Raw genomic sequence first — 20,078 nt, 5'->3', positions numbered from 1 at the left:
AAGGGTAGATAACTAGAGAAATTGAAATGGAGTTCAGAGCAAATATTGCCAAGAGTAAAAAATATCATTTCATGATGATAATAGTTGAGATTGTCAAGAGGACTTAATACTTACCTGCCAAATTAGTTTCAAAATATATGGGGAAATAACTGATATAACTATACAGATAAATAAATATATCACAGTTGTATTAGGATATTTCAGTAGTAATTGGTAGAACAAACAAAAATCACGGTATAGAAAATTGGAACAACACTGTCAACTAAACTGGCATGATGGACATTTATCTAACATTCCATTTAACAAGAATAGCACTCAGTTGTTTACTTAAAGACAGAGGTAGAAGTACAGAAGGGACATTCCATCTGCTGGTTCACTCTCTAAATACCTACAACAGCCAAGGCAGGCCAGGCTGGACCCAGGCGCCCAGAGTGCAGTCCAGTCTCTCAGGTGGACCTCAGGGATCCAAGTGTTTGAGCCATCACAGGAGCCTGCCAGGGTGTGCAGCAGCAGCAAGTTGGACTCGGAAAGACAGCTTACAGTCAAAACCAAGCATCCCACCCAGTGCCCTTAACTACGAGGACCAACACTTAAAGTGCACAGATACTCATTTCTAGACATATAAAGCTGCAGTCAGCAAGACAATTAGTGATTTGATGTAGTCCTACTTTTTGTTTTGCCTTTGACTGCCTGTGCTTTTGGTGGCTTTCTAAGATGTCTTTACCTATACCTATATCTTGTAGAATGCTTTCTAATGTTTTCCTCTAATCATTTGATGGTTTCTGGGTGCAGATTTAGGTCGTTGGTCCATTTAGAGCTGATTTTTTTTTTTATGAGGTGAAGATGGGGGTCTTGTTTGTTACTTCTGCAAATGGATATCCAGTTGTCCCAACAGCATTTGTTGAAGAGACCAGCCTTTGTTCCCTGGGTTGTTTTCATTTCTCTTGGCAAAGATTAATTGGCTGTACATGCGTGGGCTTCCTCCTGTAGCTTCTGCTCTGTTCCATCAGTATTTTGTTTCTAGAGTTATCACTGCCCCTCAGTATATCCTAATCTAGAACCATGATTCCTCCTGCTTTATTGTTACCCTTCAAGATAACTTTGGCTGTTTGTGGTCTCTTGTGTTTCTAGATGAATTTTTGTGTCTTTTCCAACTCTGAGAATGCTGTTAGGGTTTTCCTGGAATCACACTGCATCTGCATATGAATTTCAGTAATATGGACGTTTTGGTGATATTGATCATGCCAGCCCAGAAACAATAATTTCTCCATATTTGCATGTCTTGTATTTCATGTTCTGGTTCTGGTGTTTTGTAATTTTCATCATAGAGGTTGTCCATGTCATTGGTTAAGTTTATTCCGAGGTGTTTAAGGTTTGCATTATTTTGAAAAGGAATATTCTTAAGTTCTTTCTCAGCCATGGAGTGGTTTATGTGTGCTATGGCCATCGATTTATTTTCATTGGTTTTTGTACTCTGCTGCCTTGCCAAACTCTCAGGAGTTCCAGTAGTTTCTTTAGTGAGTCTTTTGGTTCTCCTTTGTGTAGACTCAAGTCTGCAAACAGGGATCATTTGTCTTCCTCATTTCCAATTTGAATTCCTGGAAAAGGGTAGTATTTATAAGATCTTCTGTGGGTCTTGGAATGCATTCTCTGCAGATAAGGAAGATTGTTTGTTGTGAATAACTAATTTATTTACTTATTATTTTTGGTCAAAATGCAAAGGTAGTTCACTGGAGAAAGGGTAGTTTTTTCCCAACAAATGGTTCAGGAACATTTAGCTACCCATATAGACAAAATTAATTTTAATTCTTCACAGTATATATAAATTGAAATAATTCTGAAACTGAAATGTAAACACTGGAACTACAAAGCTCCTAGAAGCAAACCCCTGTGATTTTTAGATTAGACAAAGATTGATTGATTCATGTGAAGGAGACACGGAGAGGTCTTCCATCAACTGGTTAATTCCTCAAATGGCTACAATGGCCAGAACTGGGCCAGTCCAGAGCCGGGAGCCAGGAGCTTCTTTCAGGTCTCTGACACGGGTGTCAGTTCCCAAGGCTTTGGGCCGTCCTCCACTGCTTTTTCAGGCCAAAGCAGGGAGCTGGATGGGAAGTGGAGCAGCCAGGACATGAACCAGTGCCTGTATGGGATCCCAGCACTTGAAGGGGGAGGATTTAGCCAGTAGGGCCATTGCACCAGGCCCAACAGGGCCACGTTTTCAGTAGTGAGTGTTAGGATGTCTGTATGTATTGGGACAGGGTGGGGACATGATTCAGCCCGTAATCAGCAATAAACAAAATAATGTTGTGTTTTAGAAGAGAGTTGACAAACTGCAGACCCCACAAAACCAGTGCCGCTACAACTTTTTGTGAGTAAAGTTTCATTAGAGCACAACCGTATGCTTTTGTTTATCTGTGGCTGCTTCTGTGCTTAAAAGCAGAAATGGTTGGTTGTGACAGACAACCACAGACACTAAACTATTTATTGTTTGTTGTTTATAGAGAATTTTGCCAGCATATTTTAGAAGCTAATAAGGGGGGAGGGGAGTGGGATAAGCAAAGAGGGCTAGTTGTAAGATATCTGAGAAGGTAGATTTGAGCAAAGTTTGCAAGGAGTATATACTTTCTGTGTATTAATTTAAAAAGAGGTCTGCTGCATAGTGTTGAGCGTCTTTAGGAAGTGTGTCTGCAAGAGTACCAAAATGCTCAAAATCATTACCTCTTAGTGGGCTTATGGGAGATTCTCACTTTGTTTTCAGCAGGTTTTTTTTTTTGAAATTTCAAAATTATTTATTATAAATGTAATTTCTTATAAAACCATGCAGCGTTTAATGTGTGTGAAACAGTGGAGGCTTCATCTCCTTGTGTGTCTGGAGTTACCTTACGTCACAACAGAGCCACTGATGCTAGATGTTAGTGTAGTACTGAACAAATGTTGGGGCTGATGCTGTAGCATAGCTTGTAAAGCTGCTGTCTGCAGTGCTGGCAGCCCTTATGAGTGCTGATTCAAGTCCTGGATGCCCAAGTACCAATCCAGGTCCCAGTTAAAGTGTCTAAGAAAGCAGCTGGAGGTGGTCCAAGCGCTCGGGTCCCTGTACCCACCTGGGAGACTAGGAAGAAGCTCCTGGCTTCACACTAGCCCAGCTCCGTCTGTTGAAGCTGTTTGGGGAATGAAGCAGTCAGTGGAAGATGAAGCGGTGTGGCTCTGTGTCTCTAACTCTGCCCTTCAAATATACAGTCTTGGGGAGGGGGTTATGGGAAGAGTAGAAGGGGAAATCCCTGAGCCTATGGAACTGTATCATGAGAAGTAGTAAAAATTAATAATAATAATCGTTTGAAAAAAGTAACAAACTATTTTGTGTAGTCAACAAACTTAATTTAGCACTGGTACAAGATAAAGGTATGTTGTTTTAAATAACTGCTTTAACTGCTTTTGTCAAAACCTGCAAAATGCACCTTTCGTATTTCTAAGACGTTACATTCACACTAAGTTGGTGTTAGACATTGGTGAGCCAATGATGTTTGCAGATGCATTTCAGAGCATGACACTAGAGTAGTTTAATACTCTCATTAAGTGTTTATGGAATTACTGTATTCTGAAGCTCAGAAGGTATCTGAAAATAGATTGACTTAGTGTAAACCTGATAGTCTGTCGCAGGGATTTTCGAAGTGTGCATGTAACGAACAGCATCGCAGCCGGCTTTGAGCAGGCTTCCCCTCGCCTTCCAGGGGACCGGTGTGAGAGAGAATGACATTTGGAGGCAGACGAGTTGGCATCAAGGCCCTGCTCCTTCACTTACGGATTGTGTGATTTGGGTAAGTTATCATTTCTGAATCTTAGCTTTGTGCTTTTGTAAAATTATAGCTTCTCTAGTATATCGGGGGGGGGGACTGCTGTAATTTACATGAAATCATTCTGTGTAACATACATGTTAATATGAACTCTAACTTTTACTAATGGAAGAGCTGAATCTGGATGCTTCTTAAAGTGATTAATAATTAGTTTAATACAGGTATGGCAGACATTTTGAAGATTTATTAAAAGTAGTCCTGCATTAAAAAACAATAGTTCAGTACTATAAAGGTGCCATAGAAATTTCCCTCATCCTGATGCTGCTCTGCATAATTGTTTAACAATTGTTGCTTTCCTTTAATTTGACAATTGTAGTTCCTGTACTGCTCTCCAATGACAGTAGTAATATTACTATAGTAATAATTTTATACATGCAGTGTATATCCGAATATATTATTTATGCATTTTCATTCTGTCCTTGGGTTAGATTTTAAAGAAAAGAATTTTTAAACCTACAAAAAGTCTGTAGTTGGAGAGCACAGCTATTAAATATTAATTATAACTCCATAGCTTTTCCCCCACTTGAGAAAAGTTATGGAGATCTAAGTAAATCAGAATGAAGAACTAGAGAGATAATATTGAATTTGTTCTAAGAAAGTGGCTCATGCATTTTGTTGCTCAGGGAGCAGAGCAGATCCCCTCTGGCGTGTACCGGCGCCCCTCTGCTTGCCCTGCCTGGTGGAGCACTGCAGTTGGAGAGTTCCTGTCGCGGGAGAGCCTCTGAGCTCTGGGCTCAGCCTGCCCTGTGTCTGTGCTTACTAGGCTTATTTTGATTTCATAGAGCTTTCCAGATAATATATTTCAAAATCAATACATGCATTATAAAACCATCACATGTGTCATATGAAGAGGATACTTTTAATAAAATTTTAAACTGGCTGTTGGTAGCAGTGAATGAAAGGAGTGGGGGAAATACGCAGTGTGGTGTCAGTTCTGTTCATTTTAAAGCAAGACAAGCCTCAAAATGAAGTTGACGATATTGCACAGAATACGGTAGTTAGTGCTGCTGTTATTTTCATCTCTTGGGATTAGACTATGAAACCAAGTGACTTTTAGTATTTATGCAAAAAGCAGGTACAATGTTATATATTTTTTTCTGATATTGTCCATTTATGAAGTAATTTTATTGCAGAGTGACCATTGCTTGATTTGTGAGTATGTAGAGTCAAATTTGATTTGCATGTTTGATAAAAAAAAAAAAAACACTGTTTTCTGAAAGAGCTGGAAATCCTCTCTCGGCTCATTTCACTGTCCACCATGGCACAATAGCCAGAGGTGGGCCAGGCCAAGGCCAGGAGCTGTTAGCAAAGGAGCTGGATGGTGGCATAGCTGGAACACAATTTTATTTTTAAGATTTATTTTTTTAATTTGAAAGTCATATAAACAGAGAGGAAGATCTTTCCTCTGTTGAATCACTCCCCAAGCAGCTGCAGCGGCTAGAGCTGAGTCGATCTGAAGCCAGGAGCCCAGATCCTCTTCCGGGTCTCCCATGCAGGTACAGAGTCCCAAGGCTTTGGGCCGTCCTCGACTGCTTTCCCAGGCCACAAGCAGGGAGCTGGATGGGAAGTGGGGTCACCAGGTTTAGAACTGGTGCCCTTATGGGATCCTGGCACCCAAGGTGAGGACTTTAGCCACTAGGCTACTGCGCCAGGCCCAGAACACAAATTGTTGGGCACATGGGATGCCAGCATTGCAGTCAGTGCCTTAACTAACTGTGGCTTGCATAAAATACTTTAGACTTAAATTACATTTACTTTTTCTGTAAATGCTATGGACAGTGGTACAGCATTGGAATAAAACAAAGTTTTTAATGGTGCAGAGTCTCCCTCCCTCCGTGTTGTCTCAAACAGACTGGTGGCCTAGTATTTGAACATTTTATTCTTCTGGAGGTGTTTTATGCATATGCTTTTTAAAAAATTATTTTTATTGGAAAGGCAAGTTTACAGAGAGGAGAGACAAACTGAAAGATCTTTCATCCACTGGTTCACTCCCCAAGCAGCTGCAATGGCTGGAGCTGAATTGATCTGAAGCCTGGAGTCAGGAGCTTCTTCCTGGTCTGCCATGCAGGTGCAGGCTCCCAAGGCTTTGGGCCATCCTCAACTGTTTCCCCAAGCAAGGAGCTGGATGGGAAGTGGAGCAGCTGGGACACAAACCAGCGCCGTTATGGGGTCCCAGTGCATGCAAATCAAGGATTTAGCCACTGAGCCTTCATGCCAGGCATATATATATCTAATACATATTATATATTAGATATTATATATATATATATAATTCTCAACTGCTAGCAGATACCCTGTACAGTACCTTAATGTGTTTTAGATAGTTATATGCATAGCGCTTCCTCCTTTTTTGTTAATTAACTACATATATATTATGTTGAGTATACTGTCATTTAGATTGCTTCAGCCTTTTTGTTAAAAAGTGTTACAATAAATGACTTTATGTGTTTTGCTTTGCTAAGATAAAATGAAATAAAATCAAGTAGAATAATCAGATTCAAAAATGAAAAGTAGAATCATCAGATTCAAATCTGTTTTAATTTTGACTGATGTTGCAGAACCAGCTCAGTCACCTCTTCTGTGTGGGGTTTTTCTGTTGTATAAACAGTAAATTCAACTTTAAGTGCATAATTTTGAAGCTTTTGATTTACATCTCATTCTGAGACTGACATGACCTTTTCATGTAAACTGCCTATGAGTTAATTATAGATATTTTCCCTCTATCAGGAGAAGCTGTGATCATGCTGTGCGTTACAGACCTTTATATTCCCTTGTCAAGTATCTTTCAATAAATTGCGTTGGGTTTTGCCATGCAATGATTTATCTCTGAAGTTCAGTGTCAGTTATTTACTAATAGTAAGATATTACATATATAAAAATTCAGGATCAATCTTTTAATTAACCTTAAAATAGATAATTTACATATTCATACTTTTGGTGGCAACACAGAAAAAGCATCCTGAGAACTTAAACTTGTTTCCTGCATTTTCATAAGGATTTTATCATCTTCTAGAAAATAGCAATAAAAGATTACATATTTGCATATAAAAATTTTAAAGCTAATATTGTATGTGTCTTACAGAAATATCTATGCAAGATGCTGGGGTGGCAGACATGTCTGATGCAAGCCTTCTTCATCTTTCTCACCACTGAGGCCACAAGTAAAGTTTATGACATCTGTTTCCCCACTGCATAAATTGAGTTTATATATGTTCATACAATTAAGCTTATTTTTAATAAATTATGTAATTGTTATTATTGTTTTTAGGATCATTATGTTGTCTTAAAATACTTGTAATAGGTAAACATACTTTTGATAATCTGTTTTGTGTAATTTGAGTTACAGCAGTCATTCAGTAATCCTAAATGATGTTTAGCTATACTAACAATAACTTTAAGGTAAGGAAGGAAAAGTAAAGTTTTGTTTTTTAATAAGAGAGTCTGTTAACTCTTAGTATTTTACTCCTTAAGTAACAAAAGTGTTCCCTCAGTGTGATTATGATACTAGAATGGACAGGTGTCTTGGGCAGTATCGTTCATCTCTAGTCCATAGCCTCGTAGTCCTGTGAGATCTAGTTGTAATGGGATAGAAACAGAAGCTAAGAATAAATGTTAAAACCCTCAGCAGTTTTATTTCCCATTGACATTTAAGCACATGATTAGTGGACATGTGAATATGACATAGAAAGAAAGCAGTTGATGAGAGAGTTCTGGGGGAAGAAATAGTTATCGTTGCTGGTAGTTTGAGCAGCACATCTTTAAATCAGACACTCTCTGTATTCGGGAATTAGCTTCAAGTGACACACAGTGTTACATTTGAAAGATTTACAGGGCCCGGCGCGGTGGCGCAAGTGGCTAAGTCCTCGCCTAGCACGCCCGGGATCCCATATGGGCGCCGGTTCTAATCCCGGCAGCCCCGCTTCCCTTCCAGCTCCCTGCCTGTGGCCTGGGAAAGCAGTCGAGGACGGCCCAAAAGCTTTGGGACCCTGCACCCGCGTGGGAGACCCGGAAGAGGCTCCTGGCTTCGGACCGGCATAGCATCGGGCCGTTGCGCTCACTTGGGGAGTGAATCATCGGACGGAAGATCTTCCTCTCTGTCTCTCCTCTCTGTATATCCGCCTTTCCGATAAAAAAAAATAATAAAAAATAAATCTTAAAAAAAAAAAGATTTACAGAGAAGGAAAGACAGAGAAATTTTCCATCTGTTGGTTCACTCCCAAAGTGGCCAAATTGGCCAGGGCTGAGCTGATTCAGAGCTGGGAGCCAGGAGCTTCTTCCCAGCCTCCCACGTGGGTTCAGGTCCAAGGTCTTGCGGCATGCTCTGCTGCTTTTCCAGGCCCAGAGAGAGAGAGAGCTTGATCCAAAGTGGAGCAGCTGAGACACTACACTGGTGTCCATATGGGCTGCCAGGACTTACAGCGGATTGGCCTTCTGAGCCACCATTCCTGCCCCAATTCTTTGTTTTTGTCACAGAATTTTGTTCTATATGTTTATTGTGAGAATTATTCTAACCTTTTCTGTTTTACTTTTTGTTACTACTTCCTTGGAATTGCATTTGCTGTCGGAATTTTTTATTTGAGAAACAGAGTGATAGTACTGCTACCCACAATGGACAGGGCTAGGACAAGAGCAGAAGCAGAAGGCAGGAATGCAGTCTAGGTCTTCCGTGTGGGCGCCTTGCGAACAACCCGGGCCATCTCTGCTGCCTCCCAGGACTGCAGTTGTTGGGAACCTGGAGCCAGGAGACAGAGCCAGGAGCTTTGATGCGGAAAGCAGACATTTTAGTCCTTAGACTGATGTGCCTTCTGTGTGTGCTCCCATCTCGCCCCAGGCCTCAGCAGTGCTGCAGGCTGCAGAGGAGGGGAGCCTGGCACCTCCCCTTTGCTGGAGAGTTCAGTCTAGACCCTCTGTCTGAATCAAGAGCCAGGATGGCTGATAGACAAATAGGAATCCTGTTGAAGCCTATGTGGAATGTTATCCCGTGGGCTGAAATTGGAATAGGTTCTGCTTAAGCTAGCTCATATTTGCCTTATTTGTTCATTTCCTTATAAGTTCTGACCGTATTAAATTTGAACTCTTTTCGTTTGTATATATTTTTTCTGTTTTTAGATGTGCTCTACTGCAGATTGAGGATTCTGTGTTGAGAGCTGTACCAGAAAAATTTATTCCATTTTTATGTTTTCTGTTGTTTCTTTTCAGATGTACTTGTAAATACATGTGGCCACATCACCCCAGAATCTCCGCTTGTACAAATTGGTTCTAATTTCACAGCAGTTTGTATAATAAAGGAAGAATGCATGAAAAAATTTCATGTAAATGCTAGTTATATTGTCTGGAAAATAAACCATTTCACCATTCCCAAGGAACAGTATACTGTCATCAGCAGAACAGCATGCAGTGTCACCTTTACAAATATAACGGCATTAAATGCTCAGCTCACTTGCAACATTCTTACCTTTGGACAAATTGAACAGAATGTTTATGGAGTTACACTGATTTCAGGATGTAAGTTTTGTTTTTGTCTTATTTCAAGCTTTGTCATGACTTATTTTTAAATGTTTGTTGATCTCTATGAAAAACAGTAATTTGTGGACTTTTGGATGTATTACAAAAAAAAGCAGCTTAGAAATAGTAACTGTATTTGCATTGTTCATATAAAAAAAAAAATCCAGAGAATAAACTCATTTCCTGAAGCTAAACCACTAGACAGTTTTCTAGCAAAATATATCGACACGGTACCCCCTCAAAAAAGTAGTCTTGAATTAAAAATCTTTGAATATATCCATACAGACTTTTAATATCCTTTAATTACTGATAAAATGCACAGGCCAAGCATCTATCTGATGATAGAAAATAAATCATGGAGAAAGTCCTGAAAGGCCAGAGTAGAGAAAGTGAATTTACTGCAGTCCAAAAGTGTGTTACTGAATACGTACACTGCCGCCTAGGCCTTTCCTTCGTTTTTTTTTTAGAGTTACAGAGAGGAGAGACAGAGAAAGAAATCTTCCGTGCACTGGCTCATTCCCCAAATGGCCAGAACAGGTGAACTGAGCTGATCCAAAGTCAGGAACTTCTTCCAGGTCCCCCACGTGGATGCAGGGTCCCAAGGCTTTGGGCTGTCCTCCACTACTTTCCCAGGCCACAAGCCAGGGAGCTGGATGGAAAGTAGGGCAGCTGGGACTGGAAACTGGTGGCCATATGGGATGCTGGCACTATAGACGGAGGAGTAGCTAGCTCACTGAGCCACTGCGTCAACCTCCACCCAAACTTTATTTCAGCATTTGCTTTTATTTTAGTAGAGTTTGGAAAAGTAATAAGAGAAATATAAATGGGTTATTATTCTGCTAATTTCCTCAGTATATGTAAGCACTACTTTATAAAAAACATGCTTACTGGAGAAATCAAAGGATATTTTAATCTAGTTATAAGTAAGGTTGATTTTATATAGAAAATTAATTTAAAACAAATGACAATTTCATTAGTACCTGTATGTTACTACTTAAAATAGAATTCAAGGATTGGAATAAAAAGTTTAGTTTGTAGCATTATGTTCATACTTCTAGTCTGGATTTGTGTTTTTCTAATTTAGGTATTTTTTTAGATGGTTGCATATTTTGGGAATATAAAATGTTTTTAAATGTTGATTTTCCTTTTAGTGCCTCCAGAAAAACCAACAGGCTTGAACTGCATTGTGTATGAGGATAAGAAAGTGATGGTGTGTCAGTGGAATCCTGGCAGGGAGACATTCCTAGACACAAACTTCACTTTAAAGTCTGAATGGTAAGTTACTTCTATGTTCTTTGTTGGGTTTATTTGGTTGGTCATTTTTATTGGGATTTTTATTTTGTCACATGATAAAAAATGCAAAAATAAACAATGTTAAAGAAAAATCCCCAGGCACCCAACACTGAGTTTCAGCAGTGATCAGCTCATAGTCTGCCTTTAAATATACTTAACATCCACCCCATATTCAAGAAAATTTCATATTATCTCATCCATAAATATTTTAGTATATGTAATCAGAAGGTAAGGATACTGTTTTCTTTTTTTTTTTTTTTAGATTTATTTTTATTACAAAGATATACAGAGAGGAGGAGAGATAGAGAGGAAGATCTTCCATCCCATGATTCACTCACTCCCCAAGTGAGCACAATGGTCAGTGCTGTGCCGATCCAAAGCCAGGAGCCCGGAACCTCCTTCCGGGTCTCCCACATGGGTGCAGGGTCCCAAGGCCTTGGGCTATTCTCAACTGCTTTCCCAGGCCACAACCAGGGAGCTGGATGGGAAGTGGAGCTGCCAGGGCTAGAACTGGTGTCCATATGGGATCCCAGCGCATTCAAGGCGAAGACCTTAGCTGCTAGGCCACACTGCCACTGGACCCAGGATACTGTTTTCTTTTGTTAAAGATGCTATAGCCGCACATACCTACTTCGGCCATAAGTAATTTCTGATATTTTGCTATCATCTGCTTTTTGGTTGGTGTCACTGTCCCTGTCAGTGTCACATGTTAGTTGCGCCAGTGTCTGGATGAGCTCTGTATGTTGCAGATCTGGGTCTGTAAGCTTCTCAGACTGCAGGTTCTGCTCCTTCCCTCCTTGTTTGTCCTTACAGTTTCTTTGGCCATTACTCGTTGCTGAGCTGCTGTGAAACCAGGAGCTTGGAATTTCTTGCTGGGTCTGTCATGTGGTCCAAGGCCCAAAGCCTTGGGACCCTGCATCCACGTAAGAGACCCAGAAGAGGCTCCTGGCTTCAGATCAGTTCAACTCCAGTTGTTGTGGCATTTTAGGGAGTGAGCCAGTGGATGGAAGATCTTTTTCCTTGTCTCTCCTCTCCATAAATCTGATCTGCCTTTCCAATAAAGGTAAATAAATCTTAAAAAAAAAATGTATGTATTAACCCAGTTATGGTTATTGTTCTTCTTTAACATTGCTTAAATTGTCGATCTCTGGTCAGTGGAAGTTTATTCAGGTTGGCTCATGAATCCTTTTGGTGAATCTTGCTTAGTTCTTGATAGTTACATGATTTTTGGTGTGTCATTTTCTAGGTCCATGTTATATATTTCCTCATGTTTTTCCTCACCTGACCGTCATCTTAGTCATTTCCCAAGGAGTATTGGTTCCATTTTTTGTGTGGAAAAAAATATTTAGGACCTATAAGCTGGATGCTGAGGGAATTCATTGAGACTTGAAGAAAGAGCTAAGAAATGTTTAGTTTGAGATAAAAGTCATCACATAAATGTGAGGTGCTTGGACCCGGCATGATGGCCTAGTGGCCAGATCCTCATCTTGCATGCGCCAGGATCCCATATGGGCACTGGTTCATGTCTTGGCTGCTCCATTTTCCATCCAGCCCCCGGCTTGTGGCCTGGGAAAGCAGTAGAGAACAGTCTTGGAAAGCAGTGGGACCCTGCATCCACACGTGTGATCTGGAAGCTCCTGCCTCCTGGGTTTGGATCAGCTCAGCTCCAGCCATTGCAGCCACTTGGGGAGTGAACCCGCAGGTGGAAGACCCTTTTCTCTGTATGTCCTTCTCTCTGTTGAAATACCTTTCCAATAAAAACAATGCAAATCTTAAAAAAAAAAAAAAAAGTGGGATGTTTGGGCCTTATTTAGGAGTGCCTGGATTCAGTTCCTGATTCTGGCTGTCAGTTGCTGCTTCCTGCTGGTGTAGGTTCTGGAAGGTAGCAGGTGATGGCTCACCTGATTGAATCTCTCCCATCCATGTGGGATATGTGAGCGTGTTCCTGGCTCCTGGCTTTGGCATGTTACAGTCCTGGCTGTCACAGGCATTTGGGGAATTAGCCAGCAGATGGGAACACATTGTTTGCCATAGATAGATAGTCTATAAATTATATACATGAAAAAGTAATACAAAGCTTTATATGATAGAAATCACAGTTATAATTGGGGTTAACTAGTAAGAGACCCTACTCTCTAGTCTTCTGCTTAGTGATGTAGACTGCTGGTAAAATAAGGATGCTGTTTCAGTGATGGCGAAAAACAAAGTAGTCCCCCTTTACCTCCGTTTTAGTTGCCTGCTGTCAACTTCAATCTGAAAATATTAAGTGGAAAATTCCTGACATAAGCAATCTGTAAGCTTTCAATCCCATGCCACTCTGGTGCCATCATGTGCTGCTCAGCTCCTTCCTGATGTGACTCATCCCTTTGCCCGGAGTGTTGATGCTGCTTACCTCGCCCACCAGGGGGCACATTGGGCATCATTGGCCTTCTCAGTTGCCAGGTCGACTGCCCGCGGGTTTATATTCTCTGTGTTATTTACCTAATAAAGTAACTAAAACACAAGACTGGTGATTCTGAAATGCTGAAAAGAAGCTGTGCAATGCTTCCTTTTCAGGGGCAGGGGATGTCCGGCCTGCAGGCTCTTACAGAGGCTGAGAAATCGTTTGGTCTGACCCTGCCAACACAGCTGTAGGCAGGGCTCAAAACTCTGTGAACCAATAGCAAGCTAATTTTTTAAGTAGGTAATTTTGTTTGGCCTACACATGATGCTAAAAACCAAATGGCCCTTTGAAGAAAAACCTTTTTGTGAAAAAATAAAAGGTCTTAAATTAATAGGAAAGAAAATGACATGGTTACTGTGTCACATAATGCAATGTAATTAATTTTAAAAAATAAAATAAAAAATAAAAAGGTGGAGAAATGAGAAAAAAAGGAACAAATATATGAACTTGTGATAAAAGCTATAGTAATATGTGACATCACTGTAGGAGCTACAATAAAGTCAGGGGTAGCACACAGCAGGAAGGACCCCCACAGTCTCAAACAGTGATCTGCCAGTTCTCAGGCAGCATAACCAGGAAGCATGGGTGAGAGTTGTATTTTTATGGGGCGGCTCCAGCAGTGCTGCTTCTAAGAGGAGAACAAGTACTTCAGAGAGGAAGGGTTGGAATGTAAGGTCCTGATAGTAATAGACAATACACCTGGCCGTCCTGACTCTGTGCTATGCCAATACTAAAATTTTGAGGCATCATTTGGCTACTAAGGGTGTGACACACCTGCCTGGTGTTTGATCACTGTCAATCACCAGTTGATGCATAACCTGGTTTGCACATACTGATACAGTGCTGGGAATCCTCCAGTGTGTCAGCACAGGGTGACATTCATCACATTTGAATTAAAGCAAGCTATCAATGCCTACTGGAGGGACTGAGAGTAAAGTGTCAAATGATCTTAAAAGATTCCAGGGGAAGTTAGGAAAATCTCTGTGGCAAGACAAGCTCAAGAAGGATTTGCCAATAGACTTAAAGAATCTGTTGAAGGCCATTGAGAAGATCACAAATAAGGAACTGAATTGACAGTTAAATCATCTATATAAGGAAAAGGAAGGTGAAGAGAAGAAAATGACGCCAAACTAGTAATGTGATTATTACGAAAATCTGTCAGTGTTTCAAGTTTCACAGACAGCAAACAACCAAAATATGCATTATAATCCTGGGATGAAACATAGCATTAACATTACTCAGATGATTGCAAAACGACTGCCTCCAAGCAGTGCTTTCATGAGTTAAAGATGAAAACCTTTGATTGATTATACCAAGTACTTTTTGAAAATTATGGAAAAATGAAGTTAAAGGATAGCTTTATTGAAATCATGCTATTTTTTTTTCTACATTACTCAATATTCATGACATTTTTGAAGTAGCCTCATAACATTTCTCCTAGATTTAAGCAAGGCACTTCGATAGTGAAAGACCTCAATCATGACTGAATGTTCCTGGATAGCCCAAAGTAGATGATCTTGCTGTAACCTCATCAAAAAGTCCATGGTGGCCTAATGGTATCTCCTAACTACATCTATAGACCAAACCACAGTACATGTAGGGTTCAAGCTTCCCATTGGGAGTCTTGGAACATAGTAATGCAGGTAAGAGGTGTCACAAGGAAGTAGGTAGTTTTGATAGATGATTCAGTGAGAGTGGAGCTTAAAATTCTGGAGTACAGTAGTATTAAACTTAAAATTTGAACCTAATTTTGTGATTTCAACTGTATCAAACTGAGTTTAAGGAATGGCTTGTTGGGCCCGGCGCGGTGGCGCAGTGGTTAGGGTCCTTGCCTTGCACGCCCGGGATCCCATATGGGCGCCGGTTCTATCCCGGCAGCCCCGCTTCCCTTCCAGCTCCCTGCCTGTGGCCCGGGAAAGCAGTCGAGGACGGCCCAAAGCTTTGGGACCCTGCACCCGCGTGGGAGACAGGAAGAGGCTCCTGGCTTTGGATCGGCATAGCATCGGCCGTTGCGTTCACTTGGGGAATGAATCATGGGACGGGAGATCTTCCTCTCTGTCTCTCCTCTCTGTATATCTGCCTTTCCAATAAAAAAATAATAAAAATAAATCTTTTAAAAAAAAAAGAATGGCTGGTTAATTCATGAAAAAAATTTTTTTAGTCAACAATGTATTGCAAACTTTACTACAACATTCTCACATTTCAAATAATTAATTTTTTGCATCTGTTTTTAATAACTTTTCCAATTTTATATGTAGGGCAACAGAGAAGTTTGCTGATTGCAAAGCAAAACGTGAGGCCCCTACTGTGTGTGTTGTTTATAATCCTGTGTATTTTGTGAACATTGAAGTCTGGGTAGAAGCACAGAATGCCTTTGGGACTGTTGCATCAGATCATATCAATTTTGATCCTGTGGATAAAGGTAATTATAACTCTAAATTTGGGAGTTTATTAGCTTAAACAGGGTTTACAAGCTTTCAGATTTTAATTTAGAAATGAACATTTACTTAATTGATTTTTCTTATAAAGCCATTTTGTCATCAGTGTTAAATATAACTTGGAAAAAGAAAACCATCCCTAATCCCAACATTCACAGCTGTTTTTCCTTTGAATATGATCTTGTGTTTGCCCAGTTCTCAAATATTTTATATTGTTTACAATCACAGTATATCTGTTCCATGTTTTTTTGTAGTTTTTGATATATCCTAAGTATTTAGTGCCTGAACTTGAAAAGATTAGCAAAGTTAAGCTGTTTTCAAAACTAGCTTCTTCAGACGCCTTTTCTTTCTGTTGCATGGTGTAGCATAATATCACTTTCAGAGAATGTGGTTCATTTGGTAAGGATAGCTAAAAAAAAATATACAGTATTTATTTACAAAGTTACAAAACATGATAAACATTCAGATTTATTTTTATTCCTCAGTGAAGCCCAACCCACCTCACAATTTATCAGTGAGCAATTCTGAGGAACTGTCCAGTATCTTAAAGTTATCCTGGGTCAATCCAAGCATTAAGAACGTGATAAGACTGAAGTATAACATTCAGTATAGGACCAAAAATGCCTCAACTTGGAACCAGGTAAATTGAAAGTTACCATTTATTCAGATTTTTCTTGCAGCCACTAACTACGTTTTGGTTATGTGTATTAACATCTCTTTGCATTCCTTGCATAAAGCAAGGGGAGACAGGCGGACATCCAGTTGGAATATATAACTTTACTGTGTATGTAGCCTTGAAGTAAACCATGCTAGAGATGCAGCTTTATAGAACAGCATTTGGATGGTCCTTTAGTGAAAGAAACACAAGTCATAATAGAATTAACTTGAATGAAAATAAAGAGTAAGACAAAACATTTTTAGCATACTATAGTCCACAGGCCAAGTTCAACATATCACCTATTTTTGTAATTTATTTTATTGGAAGACAGCCACAATCATTTGCTTACATTTTACCTCTATTTTTGTGCTACAGTGGAGAAGTTAAGTAGCTAAAACTGGATGGCTTACAAGCCTAAAATATTTTCCATCTGCCCTTCATAAAAAGCTTTCCAACCCTTGGGATAGAGGAGATTGCTAGGGGATTTCTAAGGTTGGAAAGAAAAAAGCGTAGTGTAGTCAGAGGTGAAGCTGTCCGAGGTACCTGGAGCTTTGGGATAGCACTGAGCTGGCTGTGCTGTCCTTTGCCGTGCTTCTCTGTCACCAACAGTTGGCTTCAACCTTATTGTTGCTGCGCTTTTAGCCATATGAGTTTCTAGGTGAATTGAGTCTGTGACCTTTCGTGCTCCTGTTCTCCACCCACATTTACCTAAAGGGCTCAGAATACAATTAGAAAAAAAAATGGTTGTACAGAGACATACATAAATTCTTTCAAATGTTTTATTAATATATGAATTGAGTTGCCAAAACTTGGCATCTCTTTGTATTCCATTGAAACCTCACAGTTCTAGATTGAGCCAGAGTGTTTTTAATCTGTGTTTAATCTCTTCTATCTTCTGGATGCCCAGGTTTTTATGAATGAAATAGTTAAGAAAGAAAGAAACCAGGTTAATGTACTATGATAGCTTTTTTTCCCTTGACTTTCCTGTTTCAACTATCAGGATCTACACTCTAGCCTCAACTGCTCCACTAATATCGTAGCAGTTATGTGTGGGTTCCTACTTGTTCAGCTCTCTAGTTGAGTTTGGTTAACTGGCAGAACAGAGAAGGGAAAGAGAAGTGAGTTCTCTGTTTACTTCCCCGGCTTCCTTCCGGGGGCTGGCTGTGTGCATCTAATGGGAAGATTAGGAAGGCCAGGGCTCCTGTGAGACCCTCCTCCTTCGGCTCCCGGTGCTGCCTCTTACCTCACTGGGCTTCAGGAGTGATGACAACCACGAGCCCCCAAGTGCCAACTGCCCCATCTAGGGGCTCCGTTTCTTGTCCTCATCCCTTGCTTACATTCTTCCGAATTCTACATGCAGTTTGCCATGTGTTTCCTGCTAAGATAATGAGTGTAATAGGCCCCATGGAATCAAAAAATAAAATTGAAAAACAGCAATAGATGTTTCTGTACTTCTCAAACTTTACAACTTCAGTGTTTTTAACTGCTTTTCAGTTATATTTATTCTTCAGAGATTGAGTCTATTTTGATAGTCTTTTCTCATTAAGTTGGTTATTAAAATCTTGCATAATACAGATGTTTATTGGCCTTTTTGGCTACTTGATTTACTTTGTTTTCAGATTCCTCCTGAAGATACATCGACCACCCGATCTTCATTCACTGTCCAGGACCTTCAGCCTTATACTGAGTATGTGTTTAGGATGCGCTGTATGAAGGAAGATGGTAAGGGATTTTGGAGTGACTGGAGTGAAGAAGCAAATGGTATCACATATGAAGATAGTAAGTAAATAAATTTGAAGAAATAATTTTGGAATTCTTCCCATGATTTATTTCTGATATTAACAATAGACCTTGGTCCAGCACTATGGCATAGCAGGTGAAGCTATTCCATTGATGTCAGCATCCCATACGTGGCTTTACTTCTGATCCCCTTCCTTGCTAATGGCCTGGGCAAAGCAGTACAAGATGGCCCAGAAGAAGCTCCTGGCTCCTGGCTTCAGCCTGGCTCAAACCTGGCTGTTGGTTGCTGTTGCGGCCATATGGGGAGTGAACTAGTGGATGGAAGATGGAAGATCTCTGTCCCTCTCCCCATTCCCTCCATCTCTGTAAAAATGGATTGCAAGTAAATAAACAAATCTTTTAAAAATACATATATAGACCTCATTGCTTGTTGTTTGGTGATTATTTTATTCAAAATCATTTAAACTTGATTTTTAAGGTTGCCAGGTTATAAAATTTGGGTGGTCATTGGACATAGCTGTTAAGGCGCTGCTTGGGATGTCAGCATTACAATTAGGTTTGAGTCCAAGCTCTGCTTCTGATTCCAGCTTCCTGCTGATCCGTGCACTGGGAGGCAGCAGGTAGTGTCTCACATTCTTAGAATCCCTGCCATCATGCTGGATTCCTGGTTGAGTTGTTAGCTCCTTGCTTTGCCTGGCCCAGTCTACTCTACTGGACTTCTGGAGAGTAGTCCAAGCAGACTTAAGATCTCCAAATAAAGTTAAAACAAATGGAGAAGATGTAAACTTTGATATGTATTATATATAGGAGAAGTCTGTTTGGTATCTAACTAAATTCCTATGGAAAGGTGTATTAAATACCATGAGAAATACATTGTTGTAACTGTTAATAAGTCTAGGATATTTTACTCAAGGGGAGTAATCCAATGCTAACCCTAACTAGAGAATCCTCTCCTAAACCATTAGAAGTCATACTACCTAGCAGATACACCTTAGCTCCTCATTATCAAAAGGATTGTATTATACCTTTTACTTTTTTTTCTAATAGTCCTTGATAAGATCCTGCAATAGGCTTTGACAATGGAGTTGTGGTTAGTTGATTTCTTTTTGTTCTTTTTCCTCTCAGAGGTAATCTATTGCATATAGTGTGGAAGATAAGACACTAGAGGGTGTAAGATGGTTTAAAGTAACATTCTCTTTCCAAAGTAACTAATGTTACCTGGTGAAATCTTACCCTTTCCATGTCAGGGTAGCAGCTATGGCTTAGTCTCCTCTGCCTCTCTCTTCTCTTCTGTCTCTACTGTAGGTTTCAGTCCTGTGAATTAAGTATAAAAGAGATGTACCTTTCTTCTCTGAATTCTATCACTTTCAGAAAGGCCAGGAAGAAAAGCAGTCCTGCTGTGGCTGGTTTGGGGGTCCTGTATCAGATTCCTATTTTGTTTGGGAAAGATCATAACACATTTAAAATGTAGGCAAAATGTTGTGGTTAATTTTTGTGTGTACTTTTCTGGGGAGAAAGTACTTAAACATCGTCAAATCAAAGAGATGTGTGGCACCCATAAGGTTCAGACCTAGTGTACCGAGCATCTCTTCATTGTAGTGACTGGAGCCTCTAGGTTGTATCTGTGGTGGGAAATATTTCTGTCCTGTAAGTTGGTCACGATTCTGTGTTTGTGCTGCACAGTACTCCTGCGTGTATCTTCGCCTCTTCCGCAGCCTTCCTGGGCTGCCCACCCCCGTCCTCAGCTTTGTCACCTGTGGTTGCCTTTCCACAACCAACACACCACTCTGGGGATTTTATTCAGATTTTCATTCTGTTGATTACCATGCCATGCTTATAATTACCTTAAACACTTTTTTTTTTTAATCAGTCAATAGAGGCATTTAAAAAAACATATTTACTGGTATTTGACATTTACTAAACCTTATCACTCTGAATCATCCCAATGTAAATTTAATCTGTTTACCAAAATTTGCATAGCGTTTTTAAATAATTTATTCAAAAGAGCAAGAGAAAGGTATTCCATGCACTGGTTCACTTTCTAAGTGCCTGCAATGGCCCCTGGACCACGTCAGTGCCAGGAGCCAGGGTCACCGTCTGTCACCATCTGCTGCTTTCCCAGCATGCGGGCAAGGAGCCCAGTGAGG

At 40.2% G+C, this 20,078-nt stretch overlaps 1 protein-coding gene across 3 annotated transcripts in view; it reads left to right on the top strand.

Moving 5' to 3' along the window:
* IL6ST (interleukin 6 cytokine family signal transducer) overlaps window positions 1-20,078 on the top strand; it is a 44,209-nt gene that overhangs the window by 9,075 nt on the left and 15,056 nt on the right. Inside the window, exons 2-9 of one of the 3 annotated variants that reach the window (XM_040977548.1) lie at window positions 3,651-3,818; window positions 6,937-7,015; window positions 9,054-9,359; window positions 10,511-10,634; window positions 15,354-15,517; window positions 16,019-16,173; window positions 17,811-17,970; window positions 18,052-18,084. In XM_040977548.1, coding sequence (XP_040833482.1) covers window positions 6,952-7,015; window positions 9,054-9,359; window positions 10,511-10,634; window positions 15,354-15,517; window positions 16,019-16,173; window positions 17,811-17,970; window positions 18,052-18,071 — 993 coding nt within the window. In that variant the 5' untranslated portion in view covers window positions 3,651-3,818; window positions 6,937-6,951 and the 3' untranslated portion in view covers window positions 18,072-18,084. Of the gene's footprint in view, window positions 1-3,650; window positions 3,819-6,936; window positions 7,016-9,053; window positions 9,360-10,510; window positions 10,635-15,353; window positions 15,518-16,018; window positions 16,174-17,810; window positions 17,971-18,051; window positions 18,085-20,078 lie in introns of those variants that run through there. The other 2 variants (XM_040977547.1, XM_040977546.1) reach the window with 2 other exon arrangements.

The sequence above is a fragment of the Ochotona curzoniae genome, unplaced genomic scaffold, assembly GCF_017591425.1.
Source record: "Ochotona curzoniae isolate NIBS_2020 unplaced genomic scaffold, NIBS_Ocur_1.0 contig_2754, whole genome shotgun sequence".
NCBI classification, from domain to species: Eukaryota; Metazoa; Chordata; class Mammalia; order Lagomorpha; family Ochotonidae; genus Ochotona; species Ochotona curzoniae.
Note: the sequence above shows the minus strand (reverse complement) of the source record. Positions and strands in the feature narration are given on the sequence as shown.